At 36.6% G+C, this 18462-nt stretch overlaps 1 protein-coding gene across 1 annotated transcript; it reads right to left on the bottom strand.

The window, feature by feature from the left end:
- Positions 1 to 3656: 3656 nt before the first annotated feature.
- LOC108698977 (myosin-1B) lies at positions 3657 to 17752 on the bottom strand. Its single transcript, XM_041573117.1, has 40 exons — positions 17711 to 17752; positions 16123 to 16335; positions 15882 to 16025; positions 15214 to 15370; positions 14992 to 15019; positions 14779 to 14893; positions 14131 to 14223; positions 13986 to 14049; positions 13799 to 13897; positions 13146 to 13249; positions 12928 to 13066; positions 12710 to 12828; positions 12482 to 12631; positions 12223 to 12393; positions 11830 to 12136; positions 11680 to 11747; positions 11467 to 11554; positions 11244 to 11361; positions 10603 to 10726; positions 10282 to 10418; positions 9947 to 10202; positions 9610 to 9852; positions 9351 to 9527; positions 8982 to 9127; positions 8808 to 8898; positions 8277 to 8666; positions 7968 to 8094; positions 7394 to 7512; positions 7102 to 7298; positions 6833 to 7016; positions 6444 to 6609; positions 6187 to 6311; positions 5666 to 5974; positions 5220 to 5423; positions 5003 to 5128; positions 4748 to 4918; positions 4559 to 4663; positions 4376 to 4471; positions 3840 to 3974; positions 3657 to 3748 (listed from the first exon to the last, which is right to left on the bottom strand). The coding sequence occupies exons 2-40, from the start codon at positions 16321 to 16323 to the stop codon at positions 3731 to 3733; spliced, it is 5811 nt and encodes a 1936-aa protein (XP_041429051.1). The 5' UTR covers positions 16324 to 16335; positions 17711 to 17752; the 3' UTR covers positions 3657 to 3730.
- Between the last annotated feature and the right edge of the window lie 710 nt (positions 17753 to 18462).

The raw sequence follows: 18462 nt of genomic DNA, 5'->3' as shown, positions 1-18462 counted from the left end.
TTTTGAGAAATGGATTTCAGTGCAGAATTCTGCTGGAGCAGCACTATTAACGGATTCATTTTGAAAAAAAAATTTTTCCTATGACAGTATCCCTTTAAAGAGATACTGACACCAGAAATTAAACTTTTTTTTCATCTATGATAACATTGTCATTGCATGCTATTTATAATCTTGACTTGAAAGTATTTGCCTAATGCTTTTACATTACCTATCTGCCTCATGTTCCTCTATGAGGGGGCTGCTATATTTGTGCTGCAGTAGTCCGTTAGCATTAGAAACACTGACCGGTTAAGAAGGAAAAACAGAAGATAGTAGGTGATACTTTTATTGGCTAACTGAGTAGTTTAAAAATGCAAGCTTGTGGGACTGATTAGGTTGCTGCTTCAGGCATAGTATACACAGAAGATAAAAGATCATAACATTTATACACACGAGCACTGAGTAAAGAAATGTTATCAATCTAACAAGTATGACTGGCAATCTGTGGGTTCTGGCAAATGCCAGAGGGGTTGCTATAAGGTGCCATAGAAAGTCAGTATTAAGTGGACTGATTGGGCCTCTATGTACCTGAAGTTCAAGGGCCTATTTTAATTCTCAGTCCGGACCTGCACGTATGTATGTAATCCTTCCCATACAGATATTGATCAGCTAGGGTCCTTGTAGAAGTTATCGCGAATATTAAGATTTTATATAAGCTTCAGAATACCAAAATAAGAAACCTAAATGCAATCAATTAAAAATTCTGTACCATTTCTGAAATAATCAAGTTTATCTTCACTATTCCTCTCTCAGCATCTGTTTCTCTTCATTCTGTCTTCATGCAGTAGTTGGGTGTCAGATGAATGATCCAATATAGGGGTGCTCCTTTTACCTAGAAGATATATTAGAGCTCACTATTTAATAGGTTTCATGATGTTCAAGTTTTTTTCTGTGGGTATCACTCAAAAACTCGATCAATTTTAGTTTTCCCCCCAAAATCTCGATCAATTTTTGTTTTACCCCCCAAAAACTCTTATCAATTAGAGTATTCTCGTTTTTTACCCCAACTACACTGATTTGATTTTTTTACAGTTTTTTCTTAAAGGGGAACTATTGAAAATGAAAATGTAATATTCGCTTCAGCATACTGAAATAAGACACTTTCTAAATACAATCAATTAAATATTCTGTAACTGAACACTATTCCTCTCTCAGCATCTGCCTAACTGCTAGTTGATCCAGAGGAAAACAAAAAACCCCATTTGAAGCCTCTCCAATTTGCCTCAGAGGGGGAATAAATTTCTTCCCGACTCCAAAATGGCAATCAGACTAGTCCCTGGATCAACTTGTACTATGAGCTATCTCCCATAACCCTGTATTCCCTCACTTGCTAAAAAGCCAACCCCTTGTTAAAGCTATCTAATGTATCAGCCTGTACAACTGATTCAGGGAGAGAATTACACATCTTCACAGCTTTCACTGTAAAAAACACTTCCGAATATTTAGGCGAACCTCCTTCTAATTGGAATGGGTGACCTCGTGTCAGCTGGAAAGACCTACTGGTAAATAAAGTATTAGAGAGATTATTATATGATCCCCTTATATATTTATACATAGTTATCATATCAACCCCTTAATCGCTTCTTCTCCAGCATGAGCATCCCCAATTTGGCCAGTCTTTCCTCATAGCTAAGATTGTCCTGTTTGAGCACTGGAGACCAAAACTGTACGGCATATTCTAGATGGGGCCTTACCAGTGCTCTATACAGTGGAAGAATGACCCTTCCTGCCGTGAATCTATACCTCTTTTAATACAGCTCAAGACCTTACTGTATTTGCCCTTGATGCTACTGACTGACATTGCTTGCTACAGCCAAGTTTATTATCTAGAAGGACTCCAAGGTCCTTATCCATTATGGGTTTGCCTAGTGCAGTCCCATTAAGGCAGAAATGATGCACTAAGACTGAAGATGTGCTCACTTAGAAAGGAAGAAGAAGAACCTTGAACAGACTGTGAAGGACCTGCAACATCGCCTGGATGAAGCTGAACAACTGGCAATGAAGGGTGGCAAGAAGCAGCCCCAGAAGCTGGAATCATGTTATGTGCCACAATCTCTATTACACCACAATATACCAATATACATATAAAAAAATGTTTTTATGTGCATATATATTGGTGCCATTATCTTAACTTTTTACTTTTATATTAAGCCACATAGGGTGTTTCTTAGTGCTTCTACATTTATTACGGGAATAAATTGAGAACAGTAACAATTTAATATCATTTTAAATGACAACCATTTCTGTTCTGTGTATTTAGCTGAAAACATAATGCCCCAATCAATGCTCTGAAGGGCAGCCCTCTGAAGGCACTCAACAACTTGTACCATAAAATTGTCATGCAACGAGTTTATAAACTTGTTCCCATCAACTGATCAGGCAGTACTGTTGCTCCAGTAAATATCTGGGTAATTAAAACCCCCCATTATCATTACTTTTCCCAAACTAGCAGCCTTTTCTATTTGCATCAGGAGCTTAGCCTCCTCCTCACTTACATTAGGGGGGTCTATAGCATACTCCTACAATTCATTTGCTGGACTCTTTACAATTGGTGAAGAGCTCCCCCCCATAGGACTACTGCTCACTCATTTTCTAACATAACCTCCTCCTTTACATTAGCTTTTAAATCCTGCCTAACAAACAGATATACCCCTCCTCCTTTTCTATTGCCTCTGTCCCTCGGAAACAAAGTATAGCAGATTGAAATTAACTGCCCAGTCATGCAACTCATTGTTTCGGCCACACCAATCATCATATTTTCCCACTAGCACCTACAACTCTTCCATTTTACCAGTCAGACTCCTTGCATTTGCAAACATACATGTAATACTGGTACCATATTGAACATGACATGTGGTCCTCCCTATCCTTAACAGTAGCCTTGCTTTGTTACTTGGTGCTTTTATTCAAGTGCATTCAGTTATCGCGTCCTGTGCTGCTGTTCTTTCCATATTGTTTTGCTGCAATAAAGTTTCTTTCTGTTTGCCAAACACTTGTGTGTCTACCTGTTTCCCAGCCTCCACTGAGACCTTGTTGTGGCCTCTGAGAAAAAAATGCTCTAACAATAATCTTTATTTAGTAGATGCACACAATCTCTTCATCTGTTCAATGTATATTCATTTGTCAGTTTTTGCAGAATAATGGCACTGGGCAAAACAGGATAGTTACTGGGTTCACAGAAGGATGCCTTGCAAGTGAATACCCCTATGGATTGTAGGCTTTCATTGTACTTTTAATTCATAGATGAAAGTGTTTGAAAACAAAATTAAGAACATTACTTTTCCTTTTCAGTTCAAAATTTGTTCTAACTACCATTACTAACAAAACATTGGGTTAGGGATAGACTGTAAGCTGGTGACTAATATATCACAGTAGCCTAGCATCATCCACTCACAACTCCATTATACCATGCTTTTTGGCACTCCCCATGATTTAGATTTCAAAGACAATGAGAAATGTTCATCCTAACACAGATAACAAACTAATCACCACTGAAATATATAAGAAAATATATGTGATTTTCTTTTCAACGTGTTATTCAACTGTAGAGCTGTATTTTTCATAACACTTGCTACACAAGTCTAAACAAAAGGCACAAAGCAGCAGTTTTTGTAGGCTTCAATCTGTTTATTTAAAATTAAACTATATCCGGAATGGAAAAAATTTTCACATTCCTAAGTCTTCTATGTTTTCACTCTTCAGACTCTTTCTGTGAACAGATAAGAAACACATATTAAGAAATCATTTGGATAATCACTAATGTCACAAAAAGAGGTTTATCTTCTTGAGGATTTCAGTACCTTGCCTCCAATATCGCGGCTCTTGGTCCTGATCTTATTCACTTGGGACTCTGCAATATCGGCTCTTTCCTCTGCTTCTTCAAGCTCGTGCTGAACCTTACGGAAGCGGCTCAATTGGGTGTTGGCTTGTTCCTCCTGAAAGAAGAATCAGGATTAATGAGGGTGTTGGTATCTATTGAATCAAATTATTCCTCATTACTGATTTAGAATAGCATTATCTTAGGGAATGCTTGGGCTGAGTTATTATACTGTATATACATTGAATTTATATACAGTAGGCAATTGCTTTTTGCTGGATGATCTTTTCAGAGATCTATCAAGAATATTTATTTAACCTTAGATGTAGAATATTAAAATAAAAAGAAATAAAAGGATAGTCAATGAAGTTCAAGCAATATTCTTTGCTTAACCTACAAAACAATTTTACATATCATCGTTGATGGTAAATGTTACAAGAGCTGGCAATGCAGGACTTTTTATTAAATAACAAATTAATGATATTTCTATGGAACAAATACTACTAAATGATTACTTACAGCTTCCTCAGCCTGCCTCTTGTAGGCTTTAACTTTAGACTGAAGTTTGTCCACCAGGTCCTGCAGTCTCAGAAGGTTCTTCTTATCTTCCTCAGTCTACAACAAGAGGATCAAGCTTAACATATAATAAACTGTATAGGTCTGCAATACTGTCACATTAATAGAAACCTGAGATCATTTAACCTGGTATGTGAGTTCCTTCACTCTCCTCTCATATTTACGGACGCCTTTCACAGCATCAACACCACGTTTCTGTTCGTTCTCCACTTCATTCTCCAGTTCCCGTACCTGCCAATAGTACAATATATATGCATCAGAAAAGTTTTTTTATATATTGGTATATTGTGGTGCAATACAGATTGTGGCACATACCCTGGATTCCAGTTTCTGGAGCTGCTTCTTGCCACCCTTCATTGCCAGTTGTTCAGCTTCATCCAGGCGATGTTGCAGGTCCTTCACAGTCTGTTCAAGATTCTTCTTCATCCTTTCCAAGTGAGCACTGGTGTCCTGTTCCTTCTTCAGTTCTTCTGCCATCAGGGCAGCCTGTCAGATAAATGGCCAAATAATTAATTGTCTAGTGCACCAAGAGCTGTTATTACCAGCAGTTGGAAGACAGAAATTACATACGTCTGTTATGGCCTTCTTTGCCTTCTCTTCAGCATTTCTGGATTCTTGGACAGCTTCCTCAGCCTCATTCTGTAGCTGACTGATGTCACTTTCAAGTTTCTTCTTGCTGTTAATGAGACTTGTGTTCTGAAAATCAACAAGGGGTAATATATTAAAATTTCATTTAAATCACATTTTCTTAATATTATTTAAAAATGCTAGGGGCAAATCATTTCACCTGTGAATGAAACAGCTGAAGACGTTCACTTGCATCTAGGAGCTCCTGTTCTGCAATCTTACGAGATCTTTCTGTCTGTTCCAGAGCAGCCCTGTTTTCTTCGATTTCAGCTTGAAATAAGTTATTTCTGCGCTCAATTACAGCAACCTGTTCCTTCAGGTCCTCCTGTCCCCTAACTGCATCATCCAACTGGAGCTGGGACTCCTGTTAGACAAACAAAAGAGGGTGAAATTCAGAGCATTAACTGTAATAAAAATATCTGGTTGCACAATGTCTCTAATGAATACAAGTCAAAAATATGGCAAAATATGCAATAAAGTTCAATAAATTGTGAAATGTTTATGGTATGCTAAAATAGAGCAACAGTATAATCATGATTATGACATTCATTTGGTAAATGCAAGCTAATGTATTTTATATCATTGGATAGGTTCTCTAATGAATACCTTGAACTGGGCCTGGAAATTCCTGAGCTGTTTCTGTGCTTCAGAAGCTTGACGGTTGGCGTGACCCAGCTGGATCTCAAGCTCATTCAGATCACCTTCCATCTTCTTCTTCAGTCTCAATGCATCATTTCTGCTCCTGATTTCAGAGTCCAGTGTGCTCTGCATGGTGTCGACAGCCCTCTGGCTGTTTCTCTTTAATTGTTCAATTTCCTCATCCTTCTCTGCAATTTTCCTGTCCACTTCAGATTTCACCTGGTTCAGTTCAAGCTGGACGCGCAGAATCTTGGCTTCTTCATGTTCCAGAGATCCCTTTAAGAAATGCATGTTTTGGTTTATAAAAGATGACAGAAAAGGTAAAAATCCTATCTTGAATTAAAATCAAATTAGCTTTGACAAAATTCCATATATTCCCATCCTATGCATTTAAGCCAAAATAATACGCAATATTATCCTTCATTGCGACTTTTTTCTTTTGAACATCATTCATCTCTAGTCTGATGTACTTCACTTCAGATCTATACCTCTGCTTCTTCCAGAGCAGCCTGGAGATCATTCTTTTCTTGCTCCACTTGCTTCTTGGACTTCTCCAATTCAACAACTGATTTTCCACTTTCACCAATCTGTTCTGTCAGATCTGAAATCTCCTCTGGAATAGAAACAATAATTTGAATTGATTCCTTTGTTTTTCTTCTTACATTTTCAAAACTAGAAAATCAGTTTAAGCTCAGACTCTACTCTGCTAATTTTATTGGAGCTGCCTTATATAAAATAAACATACGTTGAAGGTTCTTGTTTTCACGTTTCAGAGTTTCAACATGCTCCAGAGATTCCTCATAAGCATTCTTCATCTTGAAGATCTCAGTGCTCAGGCTGCGAGATTCCTTCAGAGCTGCTTCCAATTCAGCCTGGCCCTCTTCATACTTCTGTTTCCATTCTACCAGGACCTATTTATTGCAACCATAACAACCTATGTATATGCATCTTATAGTCAAAATATTATTAACATACTGGATAATGAAAGAGCCTTTCTTGAAACTTGTTTAAAAACTATAACCGAATATATTAAAATGTTTAAAATTTTTATGTGTAATAAATATACACATAAAAATAAGACTGACTGTATTTCTGAATTCAATGATGACCATAGAAGTATAGTTTATGATGTACCTTATCAAAGTTTCTCTGCTTCTTATCAAGAGCAGTTGCTGCACCATTTGCTCTCTCAACATCAACCATCAAGTCCTCCACTTCAGCTTGCAGTCTCTGCTTAGTCTTCTCCAAGGAGGCACATTTGGAATTCACAGCTTCAACTTGCTCCTCAGCATCCTGTAAACGCTGAGCAAGTTTCTTCCTAAAAACAGATGAAATAAAAAATATTTTATGACAATTCAGAATCTGTATCTTTCTGTCATTGTTGTAATTTGGTATAAACATACTTGGCTTCTTCAAGCTCCTCAGTACGCTGAATTGCATCAGTTTCATATTTGGTCCTCCATTGTGAAACTTCACCATTGGCTTTGGACAGTGAGCGCTGAAGTTCAGCCTTGGCCTCCTGCTCTTCCTCAAATTGTTCTCGGAGCAAGTCACAGTCATGACGGGATGATTGTAGCGCATGAGCAAGGGCATTCTTTGCCTGAAATATGTTTATAAAACAGTTTTAAATCTGGCTTTAATAATGGGAACAGCAGAACTTTAATTAGTTAATTATTTAAACCACAATACTATTACCTTTGTTTCCTCTTCAAGTTGCCTCTTCAGTTCTTCTACTTGCTGAGTAAATCCCTGCTTTCCTCTTGAGAGCTGAGAAATTAGAGATTCCCTCTCTTCAAGCTGACGGGAGAGCTCACCTAAATGTCAATGGCAGTTCATTGTACAGCTTAGTGAGATTACCCTTTCATAAATTGCAGGTGTAAGATATTTTTATATGTTATTTGTGCTAATGGGCATAAAATTATCTCGTGCTCTTCATCCTTGTGTTATTTGTTATTTCAATTTAGTTCAAGATGCAGAGCTCCAAAGGAGTGCCTATGAATGATGCTGATGCATAGGGAAGATGGGGAAAGCTACACCTGCCATCATACTATCCTCCTGCCCATTCAGAAGGCACAGAGATTTATGTCTGATGCAATCACAAATGAGCACATGGCTCTTTTTAAATTTTATACATCCATTTTTTAGTACTATTTTTCTAAAATTTTGATGATAAAGCAACAGTAAAATATACTGTACCTTTCAATATATATGACTTTTTAGCGATAGTATACTAATGTATATATTTTACATTTCTCCTACTTATACTTACCAGTCTCAGTCTGCAAGCGAGCCTTTTGAGTAGTGAGGTCATTGAGGAGACGCTGGCGCTCATCATCCTTTGCCTTCACTTCACTAAGTTGGTCCTCAAGGACACGGTTAACCTTCTCAAGATTAGCCTTCAGGAAACAAAATAAAAATTGTGGTATTTATTTTTAAAAGCTAATAAAAGAGTGATACAAATGGAACACAATATATTCTGTTATCTGGATCATTCTTTTCATATAGCACAGCATTCACTTCAGACAGGGATGGCAATGAATGGAAAAGTATTTATATAACTTGTAAAAATTATTTCTACCTTTGATTTGGATACATTTTCCAAGTTGCTGGCAAGATCATCAGTCTCCATCTTCAGTTCACTCTTTTCTTTCTCAAGCTTTTGTTTAACCCGCTGCAGGTTATCAATTTGCTCCCCAAGCTCAGCTACGCTATCAGCGTGTTTTTTGCGCAGGGCACCAGCAGTGGCTTCATGCTGAAGGGTTGCCTCCTCCAGGTCACGTCTCAGTTTCTGGAACTCAGCTTCACGTTTTTTGTTCATCTCAATCTGAGCAGATGTTGCACCTCCAGCTTCTTCAAGTCTTTCACTGATCTCCTCAAGTTCCCTGGAAAGATCAGCCCTTTGTTTCTCTACCTTTGCACGAGCTGCACGTTCAGCTTCAATTTCTTCCTCAAGTTCTTCAATTCTAGCCTGTAAATTGAAATCATATAAATATGGTTTTGAAGGACAACGGAGATAAGTCTGATATTCGCTTCCTGCAGTAAATGAGTTACCATACACAAACTATAAGATTGTTTAGAGCATCACGTAATGTATTTTGGAAAAGTGTACCTGCAGTTCCTTGATCTTTTTTTGCAACTGAATGCCCAGGGACTGTTCATCCTCTATCTTTCCTTGCAGCTGGCTTATTTCAAAGTCTTTCCTGTGTTTGAGAAAACATTTGTATGAGTGTATTGTTGCTAGTGGAGCATTTTCTTTTTATACATTTTAAAGGCACATATTTACTTTTTAAGTTTTTCTTCAGTTTGTTGTTTATCATTCTCAAGGTCCATAACAGTTTCCTGGGTTAGTTTCAGATCTCCTTCAAGCTTTCTCTTGGCTCTCTCAAAGTCAAGACGAAGTTTCTTCTCTTGTTCCAGGGAACCTTCCAGCTGTTTGAAATTGCATGATATTAAGAATATATATATATATATATATATATACATATATATATATATATATATATATATATATATATATATATATATATATATATATATATATATATATATATATATATATCATGTTTTAAACTTTTCAGGCAGGTTTTTAGTTCTAGTGTTTAGAAAATTCAAAGTGTCTTGGGGAAGAAAGTTATACTAAAGTTATACTTACATCATCAACTTGCTGTTCCAGCTTTGTCTTTGCTTTTGAAAGAGAACTGACTTTATCCTCTTCAGCTTGCAGGTCATCAAGTGTTTGTTGGTGAGCCTCTTGAAGGGCCTTCTTTTCTTTGGACAGTTTGGAAATGTTCTCATCGAGAGCTGCCATTTCTTCAGTAAGGTTTTTGACCTAAGACCAAAGGTGACCATTTATTGCAACATTGTTTATAAATAACACTAAAAATATTGTAGGCATAAGACAAATTTCCTACCTTGTTTTCTGTGGCATGCTTCTCCTTTTCTACTTTGGCCAAAGTTAGTTCAAGGTCATCAATGTCTTTCTTAAGCTCAGAACATTCATCCTCCAGTTTCCTCTTCTTTGCTGTTAGTTCTGCATTGCTTTCTTCTTCATCTTCAAGTCTTTCTGTTAATTCCTTTAGTTTAGACTCCAGCTGAATTTTGCTTTTGATGAGCCCTTCACATCTCTCCTCAGAATCAGCCAAGGTTTCACCTTCCTGTTTGAATATGAATCAGATATCATTACATTAGAATGATAGATAAGGAGGTAAGATATTTGTGGGACATTCTCTGTATAGTGTATCATCTTACCGATTGAACCTGCAGGACTAGATCATTCTTTTCCTGGAGCAGGGAAACCATTTTCTCCTCCAGTTCTTTCTTTCTTGCTTCTGCTTTTACCAGTGCTTCCTTGGTCTTCTCAAATTCTTCCTTCATGTTTGCCATCTCTTTCTCAGTCTCGGCACTCTGCAGGAGAGGCTTGATCTTGAAGTACAGTTTCATCCATGGCCAGTGTTTGACATTCATGAACGACCTCAAATTGTACTGGATGACATATATGGCCTCCCTGTTTGTTGCATAAGTAAAATGTTACAATTTTTAATTTATTTTATTTTTTATTTTCTAAAATGTAACATTCTCCTTACCTTCTTTCCATCATTTTCTTGAACTCAACCCTCATCAAAAATCCTCTGCAAAGAGCTTGGGTGCAAGTGATAAGTTGAGCTAACTTTTCATCTCTCATTTCCTCCAGAGTACCCAAAAGACCAGCTTTGAAAAATACCTTTAACAAAGACATAGATTTGAACAGTTTCAAGAATATGTTTAGCCATAATCTGAAATTCAGTGTCACTATGCCATAAAAAAAGCTCAATCTCATTTATGTCATGTATTTATAACAGATCAGATTTTACACTATTAATTTTCATCATGTAATTTTATCACACATTTTATGCAAAATGTCGTACCTTGGTGTGTCCAAGTTTATACTGAGTGTGGTCAATATCAATTGAGCCTAAAAGCTTCTCACAAGCCTTCTTGTTGTCAATAAATTGCCCTTCTGGAATGGCACTGGCATTCAGAACTTTGTAACTACAATTAAACACAATTCATATATTTATATTTATATTATTAGATTTAGTTTAAGCCTAGAAAACAATAATGACTAAAAGAATAGATCCCATCCTGTTTTATCAAAAATAAATATGCAGGTGACTGGGCAGTCTACCAGTTGATAACAACCAAACAATAAATAAATGCATCAGTAACCAAATATCTACAAAGTAGAATTGTTTGTGAATTCAACTAAGATAATTATAACGTAGGATTGTTGTAGTTGTTATTGAAATATACTCTATAGTTTACTTATTAGAAATATATATATTTGTGGTATAAAAATTGAAAATTGTCTGAGGAAGCAGGAAGTGAAACCTCTTAACTTTTGTAACTTTTTCTCACTACAGTGATTTGCCTTGTATAGTTATTTACATTTCACTTTGAATATGGAGAAGGAGATGAATGCTGCAAGCAGCTGTGAATGCTATTAATGTATATAAACAAACTCTCTTATTTTAAATTATATTATCTATGATGATATTAAACCATTTACCGTTGTTTGAAATCACCATAGAGGATTCTGCTTGGAAATCCTTTCCTGCAGATTCTAATACCTTCCAGCACACCATTACATCTCAGCTGGTGGATAAGGAGATGGTTGTCCATGATACCTAGTAATAAAGAATGTTTATATAATTTGGTTATGCACAATGAGATCAGCAAGTACATTTTTTTTTACATTTCCTAAAAGTATATGTTGTAGAGTTAAACTTTACCAGGAGTCTTGGATTCATTGGGAATCAAACAACGCACAAAGTGAGGATGAGTGCTTCTCAAGTTTGACATAAGTTTTCCCAGATTTTCCTGGAGTGTTTGAAATATAAAACAATAAAAACACTTAGATATTTAAAACAAATCCATACTTTTACTTAGCTCATGCTATGATTATCTCATACATACAGATAATTATTGGACAAAATCATACTAACCCTGAAGAGACCAGACACAGTCTGGAAAGCGGATCCCTTCTTTTTCTTTCCACCTTTACCACCAGCATCTACAATTACAATAACAGTATTAAAGCCCACCATAACCACAATCTCAAAACTGTAATTATTATGAAAAAGATTTTTCTTTACCGTCAGCTGCAGCAAAGGTAGAGTAGAGCATGGACAGCAGTTTAACAGAAGACTTCTGGAAGAGTTGGATAACTGACTCGTTCAGTGGGTCCTTGTTCTTTTCAAGCCAGCCAGAGATGTTGTAATCCACAGTCCCAGCATAATGCACAAGAGAGAAGTGAGCTTCTGCCTTTCCTTTGCCAGGCTTGGGCTTCTCAAAGTTCTTGCATTTGCCCAGATGTTGTTCATATAGTTTGTCCTTGAAAGAATTGTCAGTGGACTTGGGGAACATGCACTGCTCTTCAAGGATGGAGAAGATACCCAGTGGCTGAAGAATATAGTTATTAAAAAGAGTAAGTTAGAATACAGGATTTATTTTCTAGCAGTCTAAAGTGAGTGATTAATCTGACCAACCTTCTCAATAAGCTCAATGCAGGCAGCCAAATCCATACCAAAGTCGATAAACTCCCAATCAATTCCTTCCTTCTTGTATTCCTCCTGCTCCAGGACGAACATGTGGTGATTGAAAAACTGTTGCAGTTTTTCATTGGTAAAGTTGATGCAGAGCTGCTCCAAGCTGTTAAACTGTAAATAGCAGAGCACAGTTAAAATAATTGATGTTATGACCTTATAGGATATATAATAATTTATACAACCAAAAAATATTGCCTACATCAAAGATTTCAAACCCAGCAATATCCAGCACACCAATGAAGAATTGTCTTGGTTGCTTAGTATCCAGCTGTTGGTTAATACGAGTGACCATCCACAAGAACAGTTTTTCAAAAACAGACTTGCTCAGGGCACCTACAGAGTTATAGACCTAAAAGAAAGAAAATACTCATTAGAGCATAAAGTCCATAAGATTACAATTGCTTCTACAATTTTTTCAGAATATTACCTGTGGGACAGTCTGTCCTTTGGTGACAAATTCATTGCCAACTTTGACTCTTGGGTAACACAAAGCCTTGAGCAAATCAGCAGAGTTGAGGCCCATCAGATAAGCAATTTTGTCAGCCACTACAAAATGAAAATACAATTATTTTAGTAATATGTCGAAACACGGCAGCAAAGAAGTCAATAGTTATTGACTATATAAACAGAAAATAGTTGACATACCCTCAACGCTATCAGGCTCAGCCTGCTCTTCCCTTTGCTTTTGCTTAAATTTCAAGTTGCCATAATGCATGACAGCACCAGTCATTTTGTAGATGCCAAGCTTTTCTTCTTGATTGAAACCCAAGATGTCAATGGCACTCTGCAAGTAAATTAATGTGTGATTGATTTCAGTAAGTTGCAATGTACAATATTTTTCTTACACTTTTTTATTTTCTTACATCTGTGGCCATCAATTCATCTTCATCATTAATACTCTTCACAACGATCTCACCCTGACTGATGGATGGGAAGTCATATGGGTTGGTGGTGACCAGAAGCATCTCTGTGAAAGTAAAAGCCTTTGTTACTATACACATCAGTGCTGGCATAATGCAGTTATGGGATCTATTATGAAAAATCTGTTATTCAGAAAGATAAACCCTGTATCCAGCAAACTCTGAGTGACAATTATTTCAGATAATAGCTTCCACCTTTTTCATTTCATACTGCTCTTACCCTTTGTTTTCTGTTATCATCTCATACTGTATATTGTCTTGAACTTCTTGTTCAGCCCATACGTTATCTATTTTATTTTCACCCTCCGTCCATTCTTGTCCCCGTTTCTGCTCTATGCAGCCAGTCTTTTTTTTTTTTTTAAACTTTCCTTTGCCTTTTTCCTATTTCTCCTGCTATTTTGCTATCATTTTGTGAATTCCTCTACTTGTTGTTCGGTGAAGGGCAAAGATTTCCAGGGCCAAAGAAGAATGCAAATTATGTTCATTTACTTTAGTAAGTAAACATTGAATGTAACTTATTTGTATTAATTGTAATCTTGTGACTTTTTTATGAGTTGTAAGATATGTAAGTCATCTATTTCACACAATATACTTACCAACAAGTTCTGGCTTCTTATTTGTTAAGATCTGATAGAAGATGTGATAACTTCTCTCTGCTGAAAGCTGGAATGTAACTCTGGACTTTTCCAGCAGATCTGCAGATTGAGATATTGAGATATGAATGATTGCTGTGTAACAAGAATGGAGAAAAGGAAGACAAACTAACAGGCATATTATTCTTACATGTTTCAATATCAGCTGAAGACAGTTTTCCTGTTGTTCCAAAATGGATTCTGATGAATTTACCCTAGAAGTTACAGCTCAGTTTAGAATACAAATAAATAATCATAAGGAATTACAATGAGACAGATACGGGCAACCAACTTACAAAACGAGAGGAGTTGTCATTTCTCACAGTCTTGGCATTACCAAAGGCTTCCAGAAGAGGGTTGGCCTGAATGATTTGATCTTCCAGATTTCCCTAAAGCGACAATAAGGTAGACATGTAGTTATAAAATAAATTGCAGTTCTGTTTGTTCACTTTTTCTATTCTGTGTGTTTGAAATCTTGTAGTAAGATAGTCGTTGTATACATGAAGATTGCTTTGGAAGTGAATGGGGCAATGCTTAACAAAATAGTGCTTAAACATATGATTTAAGGTAGATTGTAATTGCTTTTAATAAGTAAGGGCAGATAAGGACAGGACTAATAGCATTGCCCGTGTTTGCTAAGAGAAACAAAGTTCCAGAAAAAAACAGGAACACATTTTTTTTATGAGATATATGTCAAAGCTTAAATCATGTTTTTAGTTCTTTGTACCGTAGATGACTTTACGCTGCCAGCAAGAGAATAGCATAACCTGTGTTAGTGAGTGCTAGAAATATGATTTCATTTTTAAATGGTTTAAATGGATAAATGAAAATGCTGTATCCTTATATTTAAAAGGGCCAATAAACTGAAATAATTGGTGCTTAAAGCTACCTAATGTCACCCTTTACTGAAAGAACCATATCTGGAAATGGTATCATAGTATTACCTGCAAGCTGTTGGAGAGTTCCTTCTTCTTTCCAGCGTCTCCAAGTGCTGCAATTGTTGCAAAATACTGGATGACACGCTTGGTGTTCACAGTCTTTCCTGCACCGGATTCTCCACTGGAGGCAAGAGTTAATTAAACTTTAATTAATTATCTAGATATGTTTTAATAGCTGCAAGCAATACAAATGATTATTTTAAAGATGTGATTACTTACGTAATAAGGACAGACTGGTTTTCACGATCTGCAAATAGATTACTGCCATTTTAGTTTTTAGTTATTGGTTTATCTCTCTCTCTCTAGACACAGTCACCCTCCAGCCCTCCTGCTCTTGCTTAACTATTTAAGTAAAACTCCCATCATCCTAATCAGTAGTAAGCTGGGAATACCATGGTTGACAATAGCAGATATCTAAATATAATGTAATAAAGTTGGTACCTGTTAACATGGCTTGATAGGCGTTATCAGAAAGGGAGAAAATGTGAGGGGGGGTTTCCATACGCTTTTTCCCTCTGTAACCGGCAACAACCTCAGGGTTGTACACTGGCAGCCACTTGTAGGGGTTTACAGTGGCGCAGAAAAGGCCAGAATAGGTCTGAAATGATATACGAGAAAATGAAGTATTAGCTCTTTATGTCAACTAGCAACTATAACTATATAAATATTTGTTGAATGTTATGTTTGAAATATAAATACTTATATGTAACTTCATATGATTCATTGAACGTAGTACAGAAGGACTTGTGGACATTTAGCACCTTTGTACATTGCAAAATGTTTTGGTTATACAAATAAAAATTAAGTCAGCATGCAGTGACAAAAATTGTATGATTACCACTGTTACACTAATGACTATGAAAGTTACAATAATAAAGATAAATGGGGGCTGTGAAATGGGAATTTTTGATCAGAATAAAACAAGTTTCAGTTCCTTAGAAACCAAATAATGTCATTATTTTACCAATAAATTAGTAGACATTGTTACATTAGATGTTGTTCGCTGCCGTTTTCGTCTGTACAGTAATTAATAGTTAAATATAGAATATTTTTATTATATTTCAAGGTGGAGCCCCATCACTGCAACATGCTCTGTCTCTATGACTTACGTAGATCATCCATGCAGCATAACGCTCTTTGAGGTTATACAGGACAGAAGCCTCATTCAAATGGGTCATCATAGCCATGTCTTCAATTTTATCATACTTGGGAGGGTTCTGGGGGTAAATTTGGCTTTCTTTGACAGTTACTGTCTGTAATGGAAGGAATAAAAAGGGTTGAAATGTATTTTGAAAATAGGTGGGATTGACAATACTTTGCTGAACAACAGAACTGTAAAGTTCTACTTACTCTTCCATCATCAGTCTTCACAGTTACTTTGCCATCTTCCCTGGCTGTAACCAAACCTTTGACATAAAGTTCCTTTGGATCGTCTACAAATACAGTGTTCTTGGCATCAAAAGGCTTGCTCTGTGCCTCCAAACGTTCTTTATCACTTTTTCTGAGAAATTGTGCGGCCTCGCCGAAGATGGACATCTCTCCATCACCCATGATTGCTGGTTGCTAGGATATAGAATTTAGTTTATAGTATTGATAATATAAATATTTTTACTGTGGCTACAAATACACATTCTGCTCTTTCTGTACTGTAAAATAAAGCAGTTAGTGGGCAATGCAGTGCTATATAATGAACTAAAACTAAGGAAGTCGTGCCTGGTGGATTAAAACTGAATAAAATATTAGTACACATGAGTAAAGGTTGGTTGGGAATGTGGTAGCTTGCAATGATGGATAATTTAGAAGGTACACAAGAAAACCAGGAAGTCAGTGTTACAACTGCGGCATAACATTCACACTATACAGTCTTGGAGAATGAAGGCGTTTATGCAAAGGCAAGTTCTATGCTTGATAAAACACAGAGGCTTATATACATGCACAAATACATCACTTAATGGAATGTATAGGGACATGTATATGCAGGTGGCTCTTTATACACTATGCATTATATATAATATAGTATCAGTATATTAACACTATTTTCTCTCGGTGCACATACAATTATACAACTTTCATTTACACAGAAACATAATGCTGAAGTTATGCTCATTTACTTTAATATATTATTTAAATGAGAAGAAAAGCCTGAATGAAACCCCAGACCCCTCCCCAGGCCTCCCTTCCCCTCCTGAACTGCACCACTGAAATCCCACCAAATAGCAGCTATTACTTTCATAGATGAACATTACAGAGTAGTCCAGTTGGGTTGGAGAGCACCATCTTGCACTGCTTCAGATCCTCTGTACTATAACTGCCAACACAGAGTATGGGAAGATCATAATGAAGAGGGACCTGCCCTCCCAGCCCCACTGCACCATTCTACATTCATCAGTATGGGAAAGTGATAGCTGCTCTTGAGAGTGAGTCCCGTTTGTGTGGCCTTTTTAGGGGCTTTTAAAGCTGATACATAATATATACATTTTTTAGTTTTCTAAAGGATGAAGTTAGCTTTTGAACTGGACATATGAACTGTTTTTTTAGAGGCAGATGAATTATCTATCTCAAATTGTATAAGGTACATACAGGTACTAGCTATTTCATTCATTGATTTTATTGTTTTGTTATCTAACTAGCTTTCTGTTCAAGCCCTCTCCTGTTCCTCCTGCAGTTGGTCTTTCCAACCACTCCCTGGTTACTAGGAGGCTCAATTGAACCTATAGCTGGCATCCTGTAGTTGAAACTCCAAAGTGAAGAGATTCATACAATTTTACATAAAATACCAGACTACTTTAAATTGTATTTTCTTAGAATTAAAAGTGAACTTCTTTCTGCATTATTTTACCATTAATGCTTACAAAAATAAATGTAAAGCAATTGAAAGTTCTACTTTTCTATGATGGACAAAAAACAATGCTTTTAACTAAATTCAATTTTCACTTACCTTTCAGTCCAGATGAAGATAAGAAAAAAAGTTAAGTCCCCCTATAAAAATACAAGAGAGAGTCCTGTTAGTGAACCTGATTATCAGTAAGCATTTCTATAGCCTTCAGGCATGTGATTATAGGTATGTTATCTACCATACTCTGAGCTAATCCAGTTATGAAGAAAAACTTATCTGAGGTCTCAAAAGGAAATCAAAAGGGTAAAGGGGCTGAAATGCTGGATATAAAAGTTACTCACAACTTATATTTAAGTGCTTAAAGGATTGCCAAAGCACTGTCTGTATTATCTATCCAACACTAAGCTTTAATGTTAGTTACACCCAGTAGAAATGACTTGCTAGACCTTTAAACCCAGCAGCTAGAGCTTTACATCTAGTAGGCAGCTGTACTTACCAGAGACAGAGCAATCTGCTGGAGGAACCAGGGCTGGTTTATATAGTGTTGCAAACAGTGTGAGCTCAGCAGTTTTCCACCTAAGGAAGAGGTTTCCATATTACCATAATGGTGAACCAAGACCCAAAGTTGCCTCTTCATCACAAGTAAAAATAACACACACCATTCAGGTTACAAATACCCAGAGATGCTCAAAGCAACTGTTCCTATGTGTAGCCTACTACTTGCTGTGGGGTTGGGTTTCACTGAGCTCAGGAATCTGAAATTCAAACAAAATCTGTGTTGTCAAAATAGATCCTGTGTAATAAGCAGGACTCTAAATTGCATCTGTGAATATGGGAAATAGCGTCAGTAGCTG

Source organism: Xenopus laevis, chromosome 8L (assembly GCF_017654675.1).
Source record: "Xenopus laevis strain J_2021 chromosome 8L, Xenopus_laevis_v10.1, whole genome shotgun sequence".
NCBI lineage: Eukaryota > Metazoa > Chordata > Amphibia > Anura > Pipidae > Xenopus > Xenopus laevis.
Note: the sequence above shows the minus strand (reverse complement) of the source record. Positions and strands in the feature narration are given on the sequence as shown.

Bases quoted from the DNA above. Each gene is read 5' to 3' on its own strand.
- LOC108698977 (XM_041573117.1), bottom strand. From the start codon at position 16,323: ATGGGTGATGGAGAGATGTCCATCTTCGGCGAGGCCGCACAATTTCTC. The intron at 12,137-12,222 runs GTTGGTCAGATT...TATATTCTTCAG, and splicing joins GCATTGAGCTTATTGAGAAG to CCACTGGGTATCTTCTCCAT. The intron at 10,727-11,243 runs GTAAATGGTTTA...GTTTAATTGTAG, and splicing joins TATGGTGATTTCAAACAACG to TTACAAAGTTCTGAATGCCA.